Raw genomic sequence first — 16,298 nt, 5'->3', positions numbered from 1 at the left:
ATTTCTTTGAGATTGGAATCATATAATCACAAGACTTAGATGCTTCAAACCGATCGTCAGTCATTTCAATCGATTACGCACTGTCATTGGATCAGGAAACCCTGGTACGGCTGTCAATCGGCTGTAGATCTTTAAAGATGATCTCGTGCTGATTTCAAACTAACAAGAATCTTTTGTACCTTCTTCACTTATGATCAAACATTAATAAACAGCATTGGTAGCAGATAAACCTTTTGTGTCCCATACTACTAATTACACAAAAACGTTAGTTTAATCTTAAGCAAGATATATCAAAAAGATGGTACTCGAGGCATTGACAGATGGGTTGCAGAGGTTCTTCTCCTTTGGTGTGTTGGATCACCGTTTGGAACCTTCATCAAGAGATAGAAGACGCCAGATGCTACTTTCCAAGATCTATGCGACTCCTCGAGGTAGGGTTAGTTCCAAAGTGTCTAAGCAAGGTCCTTTTGGCGATTTAGCGATACAATCACCTCTGTGGAAGACATGGGAGTTTAAGTTTTACTATTTAGCGTTTGTCATAGTGGTGCCGCTAACAATTAAGAGTGTTATGGATGCAAGTAGTGAGGAAAATCCCAATTACTCACTTTATGAACCGCTATTGAGCCGGGGATGGATATTCGGTCGCAAGGTTGATAATAGTGATTTGCAATACAGTTTCTTCAGAGATAACCTACCGCTTTTGTTGGGGGTAATGGTTTTGCATACAAGCATTAAAAGAATTACTTTAAAGTTAACCAAAATATCCAAAGTATATTTTGATTTTATCTTCGGAATTGCGTTTGTGGTAGCAGCTTTTGGTGTCAATTGTTTCAAATATTTTGCAGAGATTTTGATTACATTTAGCATCGGTAGTGCATTTAAATTTAACCCTCGTTTGGCAATTTTACTTTCATGGACATTTGGTATTTCACTTTTATTCTTTAACCAAAAATACAGTAGATATTCCTATGGTAGTATTTCATCAATACTATCATGCTTAGATGGTCAATTCCAAGGTTTAATACCACGATGGGATGTTTTCTTTAACTTTACTTTATTAAAGATACTGAGCTACAACATGGATTTCCTCGAAAAATGGCAGGAGAAACAATCTGCAGATATTAATAACTCTTCTATTGCCCTTAAATCATTGGGAAAAGTCAGTCCTCCTGGAAGTCGAAGCGAGTCTCCTATGTCCAATGCAAGCGGTTCAGCTACAGGTTCTAGTCTCGAACTTCATAAAACAAGATCCAATCAACATCCTTTGGAAGAAAAAGAGAGATTGGTTGCACCTCATCCTCTGCATGATTACAATTTATTGCATTACATTGCATATGTGACTTATACTCCTCTTTTCATTGCAGGTCCTACCATTACTTTTAATGATTATTTATACCAAACTAGAGTCACACTGCCCTCAATTTCACTTAGAAACACAACAGTCTATGCCATTAGATTTGCATTTTGTTTCTTAACGATGGAAGTTATCGTCCATTTTGCATATGTGGTAGCTATTACCCAAAGAAAGGCATGGTATGGTGATTCGCCATTTCAAATTTTCATGATTGGATTATTTGGTTTAACAGTCGTTTGGTTAAAACTATTGATCCCCTGGAGATTGTTTAGGTTATGGGCACTTATGGATTGTACCGATACTCCCGAAAACATGATTCGTTGCGTCTATAACAATTACAGCTGTCTAGCATTTTGGAGAGCTTGGCATAGGAGTTTTAACAAGTGGGTGGTTCGTTATATTTATATTCCACTTGGCGGTTCTCAAAACAGAATTCTAACTTCATTGGCGGTATTTTCATTTGTGGCTATTTGGCACGATATTAAATTGAGATTATTGCTATGGGGGTGGCTAATCGTTTTATTATTATTACCAGAAATGTTTGCCACTAAATACATGAATCGTTATTCTGATAGATCTTGGTACAGACATCTTTGTGCCGCTGGCGGTGTGGTTAACATTTGGGTGATGGTAATTGCCAATTTGTTTGGATTTTGTATGGGAACTGAGGGAACCAAAGATTTTTTAAAAGAAATTTTTGGAACCGTTGCTGGTCTTAGATTTTTCCTCTTGGCTAGTGGTTTTCTATTCATCATGGTTCAAATTATGTTTGAACAACGTGAACACGAAAAGAGAAAGGGTATTAACATAAGATGTTAAGCGAAGTATTTTTTGTGTATTTATTTATTTGTTTGTTTGCTTATTTATTTTATTTAAATCCTCCTCTTGTATTCCCCTGGTGTTTCAAACTGTTTTTGAGACCATATACCTCTTCTACGAGCCTTTGCCGCCATTTCATGAAATCTGTATTTATCTTCTTCGCCGTCAAATTCTGCTGATGTCTTCGATTCATAAACCACAGCTAAACCTTGCTTAACCATCTCTAAGCTGACATTTTTCCAACCGGTCCAAGTCCAATATTCTACTTTGGCAACACATCTGTTGTATTGATCGACTGCTAATGGTTTAATCCAAACGCATTTACCTATCAGTGTATGTCTTAACCAGATGAGTGCTTCTTCACTAAATGGTTGAGCAGGATTTCCAAAATGAGCTCTTTCCGGTGCATCAACACCACATATACGTATGGATATTGTGGGTAGATTTCTTTTATTCTTATAAGGTACCGGTAACCCCAAGAAATAGTTGGAGTATGCAGTTCTCGTTTTATTTCTACCGAATATTGAATCAAAAATTCTCCTATGAATTGGTACTGATGATCCAACTTTGGAAGATGAGATTGGCGGATCGGATTTATTGAGTTCAGGTAGTGGCCTTAACCAACCCCAACCAGCGATCAAACCGCCAGGTGCATGGAAAAAGTGGAAATTATCACCATCTCCTACAGCAGTCACTTTTCCAAACAACCAACGTTTACGAAATACGTTCTGGGGTATCTCAGTAGCCTTTGTGTATTGTTTTAAAAATCTGTTGAAAAAGGCCCAAGCACCAATAAACGATCCTGAAAAAAATATAGAGAGTATTACCACATTGAAATTGATAGAATTTGGTTGGGTGACGGGCAGATTTCGATTGTCACCCATCAATAAGTCAGATAATCCTAGATAGCGGATTCGTCTTTTAAAGACTAGTTTGATATAAGTTAACTATGTTTGTGAGTCGCCGCCGCCTTAGGTAACGAATGAAAAAAAATAGAGCTGTAGTAGTATTACTGGGAGAGAGGAAAAATTCGCATTATGATACAGGAGTTAAGGATTATTTAGCATGTGTATATGGAAGTGTATATTTACGCTGATTCTTCCCACAATTTGAGGGTAATTGTTGCCAAGAAGCAAGGTATCTGGCCTCTTTGATCCACCCAAAGTTGAAGAAGACTTTCCCAATCCTCGATATCTCGATCCAGGTTCGATTTTAAGGTATTTTGATTTAAATCTACCACCAATGATCTTTCCGGTTTAAAACATGAAATTATCTTCACTTTACCATCTTGTTGAAACTCTAATCTGAAGCCTAATAAGGAATTCACAACATCGATAAATTCCAATGATTTTTTATTAAATACTTCTTTGAGCCTGACAAACTTTTTATTCGCTCTGAACAATCCTTCTTCTCGTTGTTTGATTTCAAAGTTTATGGATTCGTAAACTGATATGGGGACCGACTCCAATTCTTTGTCACCGTTATTATTGGCCTGCGCAAATTGTAAAAGATCTGCATTCTCCTTCTTGAGAAGTTCCAACTGTTTCCTCTTCACGAATTGGTCCTTGAGTAAAGGATTATCTCGTAATTGTAAGATACGTATCTTCTTTTCTTTTAACTCCGTTAGATTTTTGATTTTGTCTTCGAGAATCGTAATGGTATCTTGACATTTCTTCAATTCTCTTGACAGGCTAACATTTTCCAATTGTAGTTCGTTAAGTCTTTGAGAATAATTGAGTCCCAATTGATCACTTGCCTTACGTTTCTTCGTCGCAGGTTCACGAGCCAGTAACTGATCGTTCAATTTCTTCAACTCACCAGTTAAATCTTCAGTTTGATTTTTATAGCTATCTACAAGTGATCCATAGCCCGCATCTGCATCTCTATTGGAGTCCTTAGAGAATTTAGAAAGCTCCTCCATCTCGATTCTGAGAAGTCTACATTCTTCAAATGATAACTGCTTTTGTTGCTCCACTTCATGGTTTAATTTTTTCAAATTAATGATATTGGCTTCATAGTTTTTGTTTAACTCTAATAGTTGATTACGCTCATGGGCCAATTCATCATTGAGATTTTTCAAATTCATCAAATCAAATCTAATCTTTTTATTTTCGTCATTCAATACAATGCATTCTTTCTTTGTTAGTGTCCAATCGCGAACAATATCCTCAGGACTTTGTTTCCCATCCGTATAGAGCCCCCAAGATGCGATTTGTGATTTTAGTTGAACGTTTTCCAATTGAGAATCCTGGAATTGTTTTTCTAAAAGATTTAGCTGTTCTACCTTATTTTGCAGTTTTTCATTTTCACTTTTCCAGAAATTTTGTGACTCGCTTGTCATCCTCAACCTTTTCAGTTCACCTGCCTGTTGCATGTTGGCCTCTTCTAATTCCTTCGAATATTGCAATTGATCTTGCAACATCTTATTTGTAACTGTCAATTCTTGTAAATCCTCTGTGGAATAATTGTGATGTTGTGTCACCACATTAGATGCCTTCAAAGTAGCCAATTCATCGTCCTTTTCACTGTTGGCTCTCTGCAACATCTTGATCTGGCCTGATTGTTTTGAGATCTCCTCTTCATACCTTTTGAGTAATGTCTGTGAACTCTGAGATTCCACTTGGTTGTTTTCTAATTTCCTTTCCAATTTTGATAGCTTAGATTGGTAATTTGATTCCAACTCATCAATTCGATAATCTTTAGCACGTAATTCAGACCTCAGTCTTCGTAATTCCTCATCTCTAGTATCGTCGTTTTGGTTCGAACTGTTTTTCAAATCTGATAATTCTTGTTCCAATCTTCCATTAGTCTCATAAAGATACTTGGTATCATCCAATGCCTTCTCCAATTCTTCAACAACATTTCTATATTTCTTATCCAACAAATTCGATTGCTGTTGTAATCTCAGTTTTTCAATTTCAAATTCATTCTGTACAGTGTTTAACTTGTATTGTAATGACATTACTTGGCGATCAGTCTGTGGGCTCATCTTGGGAGAGGCATGGACAGGACTCTCCAAAAATGGAGATGACCCACCATTACTGCTAACCATCGTGTCTCGACGAAGATCTCTGATCGTTTTTACTCGCGATGTTTAGTCTATAGTGGTGAATGCATTGAAATTAAGTGACCCGAAGGGGCGAAACAATCGTGATCTATACTTAAACCCATCTTTACTTGTAAAGTGATAGGAACTAAAAGCCAACAGTTTACTCACTGATTGATTCAGTTGTAATAGTAGCTGGAAGAATATATACGTTATAATGTCCAAAGTGTATGTATGCATATGAATCCTCTGCTGACAAGAATACATTTACTAACCCGTTTTATAGACCAAGAAGTTTTAGATTGTTAGAAGAGCTAGAGAAAGGTGAAAAAGGTTTGGGACCCGAATCTTGTAGTTATGGATTAGCAGATAGTGATGATATTAGTATGACAACATGGAACGGTACAATTTTGGGTCCACCTCACAGTAATCATGAAAATCGAATCTATTCGCTATCCATAGAATGTGGACCTAATTATCCTGATCATCCACCAACGATTAAGTTTATATCGAAGATTAACCTTCCATGTGTGGATTCAAAGACTGGACAGGTCACCCCATCAACTTTTCATACTCTGCGTGATTGGAAAAGGGCTTACAATATGGAGACTATACTATTGGAGCTAAGAAAAGAGATGGCAACTCCTGCAAATAAGAAGTTACCGCAACCTAAGGAAGGATCTACATTTTAAATTTTGACGTAACGATAACTAGTTTAAGCATTTCCTTCTACAGCTTTCCTTTCGATATATATATATATGTGATAAACGCTAGAACCCTTTTAAATTTAATTGAATTAGGATTAGATTCATTTCAACTAAATTTCACAAGGTTTAACTGGTCAAGCACATTGCAATGTCAATGAAATTAACGAATTATTCTTCGATTGTCTTATAAACACTCCACTTGTTATGAGTCAGTTGATCTTTTTCATTAGAGTGAAAAAGTATTAAGTAACTCAAACTCAACCTTATAAAAGTGCAAAAAATTGAATATAGGGAGTAGTGCCACTTCACGGTCAAAGAACGTATCATCACTATCTCAATGCTGCTAAGGGTGCCACTACGTCTTGGTAGGTTTTATACCTCGTTAGAATACCCTGCTATTAGGATACGAGATTATTCGAAATATGTGTCCTTGAAATCAGTACAGGATTTAAGACTAGCAACCTCACCAGATTTCGTAACGTCAGCTAATTCGAAATTGCAATCTTTGATATGGCAAAAGCCTATGCAAAATGTTTTTATTACCAAGAAACCATGGACAGAAACTACAAGGAGTTCAATGGTTCATTTTATTTCATACTTACACGACTCGTTTCCCGAAATCAACGTTATTGTACAACCAGATGTTGCTGATGAGATTGCTCAAGATTTTAGAAGTACACCACGTCAAGACCCCCATCAACCTCACATTTTGTATACAGGAACTGATGAAGAAATTGTGAGTAGAACCGATCTATTGGTTACGTTGGGTGGTGATGGTACTATTCTACGTGCAGTGTCAATTTTCGGCAATAGGCAAGTACCACCAGTATTGGCTTTTTCACTGGGTACTTTGGGATTTCTACTGCCGTTTGATTACCAAGAACATCGAAGGGTTTTCGAAAAAGTTATTAGTTCAAGGGCTAAATGTTTGCATAGAACTAGATTGGAGTGCCATATTATCCGTAATGGGCAAAGTGAGGACTGCTCGCTGGCAACCTCTCTACACGCAATGAACGATCTTTTTCTTCACAGAGGTAATTCACCACATTTAGCCAACTTGGATATCTTTATCGATGGTGATTTTTTGACAAGAACTTCAGCTGACGGTGTTGCATTTTCAACACCAACTGGTTCAACTGCATATTCTTTATCAGCAGGTGGCTCAATAGTTTCACCTTTGGTGCCTAGTATCTTATTAACACCAATTTGTCCCCGTTCGCTTTCTTTCAGACCATTAATTTTACCCCATTCCTCTCACATTAGAGTTAGAGTCGGTTCAAAAGCTACACAGGGACCTGCTAACGCCATGGTCAAACTATCAGTAGATGGTATTCCACAGGAAGATTTGAGAATCGGTGATGAAATTCATGTAGTTAATGAAGTGGGGACCATCTATTTGAACGGTTCGCAACTACCAAGCACATCCAACAAGAGACAAGTCAGCGAGAGGAGGAAGAGTATAAAGAACTCAGGAATCTACTGCATTGCCAAGACCGAGAACGACTGGACCAGGGGTCTTAACGAACTACTAGGATTTAATTCTAGTTTCAGGTTGACAAAACCCCAGAAGGAAGAGGAACTCGAAAGAGATCTAACGGACTAGCCTAGGTATATACGAAATGTGAAAAGAAAAAAAAATTAATTTTAACATATGTCTTAGCGATCCTTGCAACAACTCCCATACGGGAACACGAAGGTTAACCCTTAGATCTGTATAAAACAGACGACAGATGAGCCGTTGCACCCAAGATCAGTAAATTTTAATCTCCAGTCCAAGCATGTTGAAGCAACAATATCCGCATGAGTCATGGGTCAGAACGCCAAATGGGTTCAACCTCGCTGAGATGCTTTTAACGTTGCGAATGGCTGTTGAATTAGCGTTGTCCTTTTATGAAAGAAAAAAGTGAAGTAACGAAAAGAGGTATAGTGAAATTTTTCAGCTCCTTATATACACCCGATGTGTTGTTACCCGGCACGCACCGGGTATTCCATTTAGGGCATCGGCGTCAGTGTGTCGTCCAAGTTGTACAGAATACCAAAATTAATATTAATCATAAAAATTAATTTCAAAATTTTTTAAACATATCTCTATGAAGGTGGTAACCATCGCAACGAAGTTCAGCCGGTATTTGTTAGACCTCATCTTATCCGTTGGCAACGCATCATTCAATATTATCGAGTGGGTTAATCTGGAGAGCAGTCGCTAACAGGCACAGCAGGCACATATTAGTTCACTTGATGCGTAGCCTTAAAACTTAAAATGGCCATTAGTAGTCTAAATAAGAAAGCAAAGCACAGACTCCGCAGGGAAAATAGTAAGGATAAGAGGTAAGATGAAGTGAAGTGAATATTAACATATTGCATACCTCAAACAAATCAGTTTCAAGGAAGATTCATTCTTGGTGCTCTAATCAATTTCTTTTTATTTTCCTTTATTTATTGTTACTCGGTTTTTTAATGCGACGACACACCGTCGTTATTTCCCAAAGAGTTTCTCAATGACAGCGAGTTGTGGCCATAGTGAAAACATGTTGATAATTGATGACAGTAGTAGTAGTAACAACACTAAATGACAGAAAAGAAAGATCGACAACTTGTGGCTTGCCTTGTATGGAACAGGTAAGGCTCTTATTGTAATTAAGATGTTTCAAGTAAACTTAGCTGTAATCAGTTAGTAGCTTCGATTTCCCCAAATTATATTGCAATTGAGATTAATTGTTATTTGGAACAGTACACAGATTGAAGAAAAAAATTGTATATAAATGTACTGCATTGAAGATGAGTTGATCGTTCTTGAGTGTTTCTTATTATCCCTTTGTAAAATATAACATCAGCTAAGAGTTGGTGACAATAATCCTATTGTTCAACTCGATTTACTTTGATTCAATCCCAATTCAGACTTTATTACTATAACTATTATCAAATCCAATGAGATTATCTATTGCTTTGGGGGTTACTTTTGGTGCTGTTGCAGGTTTGACAGCTCCTGTGGAAGAAGTTAAAAGAGATGCCGATGCTCATTTTATCGAATTGGACCCAGGCCAACCAATGTTCAAGAGGGAAGCTGAAGCTCATTTTATTGAGCTAGACCCGGGTCAGCCCATGTTTAAGAGAGAGGCAGAAGCGGAAGCCCATTTTATCGAATTGGACCCAGGCCAACCAATGTTCAAGAGGGAAGCTGAGGCTGAAGCCCATTTCATTGAACTGGACCCAGGTCAGCCTATGTTTAAGAGAGAGGCAGAAGCCGATGCTCATTTCATTGAGTTAGACCCAGGTCAACCCATGTTCAAAAGGGACGCTGATGCACATTTTATTGAACTCGATCCAGGCCAACCGATGTTTAAGAGGGAAGCTGAGGCTGAGGCTCACTTTGTGGAATTAGACCCTGGTCAACCAATGTTCAAGAGAGAAGCAGAGGCGGACGCCCACTTTATCGAGCTAGATCCTGGTCAACCGATGTTCAAAAGAGGTGAAATCGAATCTGCTGCATGATTCGACATTTGACACAATTGATTTGCCTACGGCGCGGCGCTATTTGCTTTATTTTTAAGCTCTTTTGGTAGAGAAGAGCTTGAAATAATAACAATTATAATAACATTCACAAAAATACCAGATATCCATATTGTCCCTTTCACAATTGCTACCCGATTGATCTTTTTGATTTTAGATTTGAAGTAAACCTTTAGTTCATAGAAATTTACCTTTCCTTTTATATGTAAACCAATTTTTTCCTTATTCCTCGAAATATATAATAATATTTGAATTAAAATTACAAAAATTGTAGAACTAGCTGTCAATTCAACCTCTTTTTAACCATTTGAAGAACAGAAAGGTCTCTATTTTCTTGAAAAAAAATCAATGGCTGAACCAGGAACGAAACAGATTTGTAAAGAAGGCTATGATTCTTGCTAAAATTGTTTTGTACTGATCTGTAACCTCACGGCCTTGGCTGTAAACGGTGCCAGAAGTTTCAGGCCTTTCACCATCTCTATTGACCTCTTGAACATCTGCATGATTAACAATTACAGTAGATTCATCTAATTCACCACTTTCGTTAGGTTCCTTCAATTCGCGTGCAGTTGGCGTTGGCGCTGGTCTAACAGGACCTTCATCGTTAATATCATATGACGATTCTCCTGCTTCTTCCATCTCATCATCATCACCACCTAATTCTCCTATCTCCTCAGCTGTTAAAATTCTGACGTTATTTTCATTATTATTAGCGTCTGTCTCCTTTGCATAATCATTGTCAGTGAACCAAATACCATTGTCATCTATGAATTTGAAGTGTAAAGCCTTAGCCTCTGGAGGTAGTGAGCCCTTGTAGAAATTGTACTCCCAAAACTCAGAATTCTTAAGCATTGGCTTAATTTCCCATTGACTAAAGTCGCCAGCGACTTTCAATTCTTTGAAGTGATCTGCAGAATGCCCATATATAACCTTTACCATTGTGAATGTTCTCTCGATGAAACTTTAACTATTTAAAATAATATATAGAGATTCAATACCACTATTGTGATTAAATGATTTCTATTAAGTGTATGATAATGCAAAGGGTTCAGTCGAAAATAGATGGTAACAAATGTGAGGATGACGATTAGAATTAAGATTAAGATTAATATGAATGATGACTATGCATTAAGCTAAAACATGGCTACTATTTTTGCCTGGCTCTTTTTTTTTTAACCCCTGTCCTGATAAGTTTTGTCAAATGTCACCGATAGCCCCCTTAAAGGTTAAGATACAATTGATTAACCGGACAGGCACCGCAGGCACCAATACATGCAGTAGGATCGGGTATATACAGCGATACCAATTGACAAACAGTAAATAGGAGTATAAATCCAAAAGAGTTCATTTATATGCAATTAAATAAAAAAATGGGAAAAAATATTGTGAAATGAAATAAGAAAACCTAGTAAACAACAGTAAATGTGTAATTTTATCTCACCTGATGAGGTACGTTACCGCATCTATCCTTACCGAAATTGATTTTCAAATCTTTAAAAACTGGATGCCCTTTTATCTTGTCAATGGCAAGAATTGCATTGCTAATGTTTGTATAATTAACAAAACAACAATTTCTTTCCGGTAGATAATTGATTTGTTCTACTTCACCCCATTGCTGGAAAATTGATCTTAGACTTGACTCTGTAAAAATTGGATCTTCCCTCTTAGAATCTTCGTCAAAATTGATGTTCCCAACGTAAACATTTCTAGAGGCACCGTTGCTCACAGCGAGCGCTAATGCATTCTCTAATGATCCAGGGTGTTTACCCCAACCGACTCTACAACGCCTCTTTTGTATAGTTATTCCATGTAGAGAACTCATCGCATAGAATTGAGCGGCGGCTGTAGGGTCGATAAAGGTAACAAAACAAACATGACGATCTGACAATACCTTAACGTTTTGTAAAAGACCGCCTCTGACAACGTTACAAATTTCCTCCACTTTAACGTCCTTGGGCAAATTCCCCAAATAAACTGTACGGTTACCCAAATTATTGGGACCACCGGCAGAAGTGGCAATAGCTGCAGCTGCAGCAGATTGCTGTAAAAGGGCATTGGAAATTAATTCGCTGTCACTGAATTGGACCAGTCGTTCCATTCCTGGTTGTACACCCAAAAATTGAGCAGCATTATGCTGCTGGGTCTTTGTAATAAAGGCACATCTATCCTTACCGTAAAAGATTTTCTTATTTCTATAATATGGATTGATATTGGCCAAGTTGGCAACAGCCTTTATTGCATTTAGAATTGATGCAAAATGAACAAACGCAATTCCCTTTTCTTCAACGATCTTAATGCAATCAATCTCACCAAACTCTTGCAAATCCAGACGTAATTTATCCTCCGTAATAACCGGCTCCGTTACATCTACTGGTGATACTTGCGAACTTAGCTTGGGTCCTGTGTTTAATTGGCCAATGTAAACGTTTCTAGTGGCATTATCGTTCGCCACAGCAGTTGCCACCACTGGATCGATAGGTGTTGGTTTACCCCAACCAATCTTAATGTCTCTTCCGTCGATGTGTAATCTTTTCAAAATTGCATCTGAATGGAACAATAGAGCTGCACTTTCATCAACAAACGATACAAATGCACACATCTTGTCAGGTAAGATTCTAACGTCTTCTACAACACCGCTGCGCACGTGATCCAATAGTTCTTTGACGGTCAAAGTGATTGGCGTATTGCCCAAATAAACGGTTTTACTTGGAGCATTGTTAAAGTTTCTGTTGCTACCCAACTGAGGAATTGAAGGCATATATGAATTGGCGTTAGCAACTGCTGCTGCTGCTGCTGTTGCTAGTGCATAATCGTTCTGTGGACCTGGAGGTTGCTGTTGAGTTAAACGTTGGGTACTTTGGGATGAATATGGTGATGAAAATGCAGACACTTGGCTCATTGCATATTCGTCAGGTTCTTGGAAGGCATCGCAAATACCAGAACCAGTACTAGCACCAACTGGACCACCCGCACTAGCACCAGCGATTAGACTGGCACCCGGACCACCAGGACCGTTACTAATACCTCCAATACCGCTAGGACCGCTAGGAGTACTAAATGACATCGGTGGTACAACAGGTTGAGGTCTCTGTGGCTGTAATTGACCTAATTGAGACTTATTATTATCCTGTTGATAAGGATATACAGGGTATCCACTCGACCTTGCTTCTAATTCCGTCAATCCATATCTTGGTGGTAAAATTTGATTCGAAGGCGCACCTGTCCAAGCAGCTTGTTCAGGTGTTACCGAACGACTCAAATCTGAATTGGGGAACTGGATATCTGAGGTGTTGAATAACTGATTCATGTCGCTTGTATTGTATAAATGCATATCTTTGTATCAACAAAACAATGAACAGATAAAAGAATAAAAGTGCCACTGGGAAAGTAGTAGTACTAACAGAAACACACTGAGTAATGAAATGAAATGAAAGTAACGAGATATAATCCAATCAAAACCTTCAGGATAAATCGAAAAACTCCAAACTCCAGAATATAACAATGTTCAAATTAAACAACGGAACAAACGGGAAACGAAAATGAACTGAATTGAAGTGAAATGAAATAGAATGAGAAGAACAACCTGCACGAATCAAAATGTGGAAAATGAAATGAAAGGAACAACTAATTAATCGCTTAATCTACACACTCAACTTTTTTCAACGGCAATGAAATGGGATGGAATGGTAGATCCAAAAAGAATTGAACTGAAGAATTGAAAAAAAAAAGAGTTGAAGTGCTGAAGAAGTAGAAGGAAGGAACAGAAGAACAAAGGACCAGAACAAAAAGAATCAAAATAAATGAAGTTGGAAAAGTATCTGTGCTGATTTTTTTGAGGACAAGTGGGCTTCAGCGAATAAAGAAGGGAAAATGATCTGGCAAGTTTTAGAAGGTATGTAACAAGTGATCGATTGTTCGGATTAAACTCATTTTTCACAATTTTTGGCAGTGATTGAACGATGACAAAAAAATTGCATCGCGTCGTGTAACATGATAATCATGCGCCTTCACGCGTACTGGACAATACGGCTGTATGGCCAGCATTCTTCGTTCACCATTATTCCACATCTGTTTCTTCTTCATCTTCGTCTTGATCTTCGTCTTCGTCTCCGTTCTCACCTTCGTCTGTACTGTTTTCCGTATGGCTCGTACTCTCATTCGTAGAGCTTGTCGATGGGTCTGGCAGTTCTTCATCCTCTTGTTTTACGGGATTGTCTTGTTTCTTAATTCCCAAAAACTTGAATTCCTGTTTTCCTTCTGGTTCTGGTTCTGGTTCCGATCCTGACTCTTCTTTCTTGACTCGCAGTTTCTTTGGAGGTGGCGCTAGTCTCGGGTTCCTTCTTGTATCACTATTATGATTGTCAAGACGTTTTCTCCTTCTTCCTGGCGAAATGTGCCCCCTGACGGGGTCTGTAACGTAACGATTAATTAGTTCAGCATCCTGAGGTCCTTGATCCTTCAACTGTCGTTGTAATTCTGCTATCTTCCTTTTTTTCTCATTCAATAGACCAACGACAACAGATCTCGTTTTGGTATCCCTTTTTTCCAACAATTGATCCAAGAGTTTCCTTTCCTCTTGCAAGTCATTGAGATGACGCTCTATGGTATCTGTTTGAGACTTAATTTGTGCCATTTTATCATTACACGCACAGCACTCTTGAAATAGTGTATTTGCCATTTGGAAAAGGTTCAATTCGCAATGAGATGCTGGTGTTAGTTGTAATTGAGCAATTTTCCTGACAATTCCACCCGATTTCAGTTCCATACATAGGCTCCATTCACCTCCTTCAGGCGCATTACAAATCCATCGTGTATATCTAACTTTTTGTTCCATATCAGGGTTGTAAACCTTGTGGCTGGTTAGTTGTCTAAGCAACTCGTACCAAATGTATTTCGTCTCACTAGCATCCGTGAAGACTTGTAGATCATACAAACGGCAATTGTGCCTCTGATGGATTTCACTTCCTTCGCTAAGCACCAACCATTCTATGGTTAGGTTCTCTATAGCATCAGCGGATGATGGAAAATTGTCTTGCGAGAAATGGGATTCGCATAAAACTACCTCATCGACTTCTTCGTGTTCCACAGCAGCATCTGAGACCGGTAGACAGCTCACAAATTTCATAGAATAAAGAACATTATTCGTGATCCAAATTAATTTGCAGCATTGCTGGAACAGAGGATTTTCTAGGTTTAGTCGGTTTTGGTTTGTTTAGTGTTTGCTCAAAGGCGGGTAAGTAACAGTCAGGTGAGGATGTAATTGAGAAACATTGTAAATCGAAATGGGATCGAATGATACTACTTCTCGAGAGATTCTGATTTTGCTGTATTCTTTACAATCCTCATAAGTTTGTTCGAGACTGCTATTCGAATGTCCATGTAGTTGCTTCTTGCGAACAACACATGCTCATCATATCTTATATATAGAAGTCATCAAGATGTGTTTGCAAACGCATCAAGTGGTAGGGTGATTTGCCTCAGTGGTAAAATACCGTGTGGAATTCTTGCGGTCTCCTACATTATCTTGGAAGATTGCATATTGAATTAGATCCATTCCACCTAATAAAGCAGCTATCCTGATGAATCTTACGTATATTTCGGATTATTATCTCTCTAATAAATGGGGTATCGAGGAAAAACTTCAGTAAATCAATTTTCCTTTTTCTCGGACTTTTAGCCGCTGATATTATTCGAATTATTATTTCATCCTTACACCACGTGATCCTTACGGAGCCTTGGTTAGTCATCGCGCTTCTAATATAATATGAAGGTGACTAGTTAAACTACAGATATAACAAAGAGTGCCCTCAACAGACTCCTTATACAACCACATTCGAGCAAATCGATATTATTATGACTGGAACTGATATAGAACAAGTATTACCTCCTGCATATGAGCTCAAAGAGCCAGAACCTGAGCACTGTCCTGGACCTGAATCTGAAAATGCTGGTAAAGGCAATGCTTGTACAGGATGTGCGAATCAAAGCGTTTGTGAAAGTCTCCCCAAGGGTCCTGATCCTGATATCCCTGCAATAGTGGAGAATTTGTCAAATATAAAGCATAAGATTTTAGTTTTATCAGGCAAAGGTGGTGTTGGTAAATCAACTTTTACTACATTGTTAAGTTGGGCCCTGTCGACAGATGAAGATTTGCAGGTGGGGGCGATGGATTTAGATATCTGTGGACCATCTTTACCTCATATGCTTGGCTGTTCAGATGAAACTGTGCATGAATCCAGTACAGGTTGGACACCCGTTTATGTCGCTGATAATTTGGCAACGATATCGATTCAATTTATGTTACCAGAAGACGATTCTGCGATTATTTGGAGAGGTTCAAAAAAGAATTCACTTATAAAGAAATTTCTAAAGGATGTGGATTGGGATCAGTTAGACTACTTAATAGTGGATACCCCACCGGGAACATCTGATGAACATATTTCTATTAGCAAATATATGAAAGAATCCGGCATAGATGGTGCATTAGTAGTAACTACACCACAAGAAGTTGCATTATTAGATGTTAGAAAGGAAATTGACTTTTGCCGAAAGGCTGGTATTAGAGTACTAGGTTTAGTAGAAAATATGAGTGGTTTCGTTTGTCCCAACTGTAAAGGTGAATCTCAGATATTCAAACCAACCACAGGAGGAGGTAAGGCGTTGTGTGAGGAGTTAGGAATAAGATTTTTAGGTTCGGTTCCACTAGATCCAAGAATTGGTCGCAGCTCCGATCAAGGTGAGAGTTTCTTAGATACACATCCGGACAGTCCAGCCTCTACTGCTGTTCTCGAGGTCGTAGAGGCACTTCGAGATGAGGTGGGAGATTTTTGAGCTGTTCTTTTTCTCTTGTTATCTAGCATAT

The 16,298-nt window shown here is 38.3% G+C and overlaps 10 protein-coding genes across 10 annotated transcripts; 5 read left to right on the top strand and 5 right to left on the bottom strand.

Moving 5' to 3' along the window:
• Positions 1–298: 298 nt before the first annotated feature.
• Positions 299–2,173, top strand: GUP1 (O-acyltransferase; the record flags this gene model as incomplete). The annotated part of the gene is made up of 1 exon (XM_002498311.1): positions 299–2,173. The coding sequence occupies one exon, from the start codon at positions 299–301 to the stop codon at positions 2,171–2,173; it is 1,875 nt and encodes a 624-aa protein (XP_002498356.1).
• Positions 2,174–2,226: 53 nt separating this feature from the next.
• Positions 2,227–3,057, bottom strand: LCL3 (Lcl3p; the record flags this gene model as incomplete). The annotated part of the gene is made up of 1 exon (XM_002498310.1): positions 2,227–3,057. The coding sequence occupies one exon, from the start codon at positions 3,055–3,057 to the stop codon at positions 2,227–2,229; it is 831 nt and encodes a 276-aa protein (XP_002498355.1).
• Positions 3,058–3,260: 203 nt separating this feature from the next.
• On the bottom strand, positions 3,261–5,225 carry MAD1 (coiled-coil domain-containing protein MAD1; the record flags this gene model as incomplete). Its single annotated transcript, XM_002498309.1, has 1 exon — positions 3,261–5,225. One exon carries the CDS (start codon positions 5,223–5,225, stop codon positions 3,261–3,263), a length of 1,965 nt encoding a protein of 654 aa, XP_002498354.1.
• A 211-nt stretch (positions 5,226–5,436) lies between these two features.
• MMS2 (E2 ubiquitin-conjugating protein MMS2) lies at positions 5,437–5,911 on the top strand (the record flags this gene model as incomplete). The annotated part of the gene is made up of 2 exons (XM_002498308.1): positions 5,437–5,447; positions 5,506–5,911. 2 exons carry the CDS (start codon positions 5,437–5,439, stop codon positions 5,909–5,911), a joined length of 417 nt encoding a protein of 138 aa, XP_002498353.1.
• A 352-nt stretch (positions 5,912–6,263) lies between these two features.
• Positions 6,264–7,529, top strand: POS5 (NADH kinase; the record flags this gene model as incomplete). The annotated part of the gene is made up of 1 exon (XM_002498307.1): positions 6,264–7,529. The coding sequence occupies one exon, from the start codon at positions 6,264–6,266 to the stop codon at positions 7,527–7,529; it is 1,266 nt and encodes a 421-aa protein (XP_002498352.1).
• Positions 7,530–8,854: 1,325 nt separating this feature from the next.
• On the top strand, positions 8,855–9,418 carry ZYRO0G08184g (uncharacterized protein; the record flags this gene model as incomplete). Its single annotated transcript, XM_002498306.1, has 1 exon — positions 8,855–9,418. The coding sequence occupies one exon, from the start codon at positions 8,855–8,857 to the stop codon at positions 9,416–9,418; it is 564 nt and encodes a 187-aa protein (XP_002498351.1).
• A 363-nt stretch (positions 9,419–9,781) lies between these two features.
• On the bottom strand, positions 9,782–10,375 carry UIP4 (Uip4p; the record flags this gene model as incomplete). Its single annotated transcript, XM_002498305.1, has 1 exon — positions 9,782–10,375. The coding sequence occupies one exon, from the start codon at positions 10,373–10,375 to the stop codon at positions 9,782–9,784; it is 594 nt and encodes a 197-aa protein (XP_002498350.1).
• Positions 10,376–10,868: 493 nt separating this feature from the next.
• MRN1 (Mrn1p) lies at positions 10,869–12,767 on the bottom strand (the record flags this gene model as incomplete). The annotated part of the gene is made up of 1 exon (XM_002498304.1): positions 10,869–12,767. One exon carries the CDS (start codon positions 12,765–12,767, stop codon positions 10,869–10,871), a length of 1,899 nt encoding a protein of 632 aa, XP_002498349.1.
• Positions 12,768–13,493: 726 nt separating this feature from the next.
• Positions 13,494–14,561, bottom strand: LIF1 (Lif1p; the record flags this gene model as incomplete). The annotated part of the gene is made up of 1 exon (XM_002498303.1): positions 13,494–14,561. The coding sequence occupies one exon, from the start codon at positions 14,559–14,561 to the stop codon at positions 13,494–13,496; it is 1,068 nt and encodes a 355-aa protein (XP_002498348.1).
• Positions 14,562–15,289: 728 nt separating this feature from the next.
• Positions 15,290–16,267, top strand: NBP35 (Fe-S cluster-binding ATPase; the record flags this gene model as incomplete). Its single annotated transcript, XM_002498302.1, has 1 exon — positions 15,290–16,267. One exon carries the CDS (start codon positions 15,290–15,292, stop codon positions 16,265–16,267), a length of 978 nt encoding a protein of 325 aa, XP_002498347.1.
• Between the last annotated feature and the right edge of the window lie 31 nt (positions 16,268–16,298).

The sequence above is a fragment of the Zygosaccharomyces rouxii genome (genome assembly GCF_000026365.1).
Source record: "Zygosaccharomyces rouxii strain CBS732 chromosome G complete sequence".
In the NCBI taxonomy this organism is placed as follows: domain Eukaryota; kingdom Fungi; phylum Ascomycota; class Saccharomycetes; order Saccharomycetales; family Saccharomycetaceae; genus Zygosaccharomyces; species Zygosaccharomyces rouxii.
This window is presented reverse-complemented; position numbering and strand designations above follow the sequence as displayed.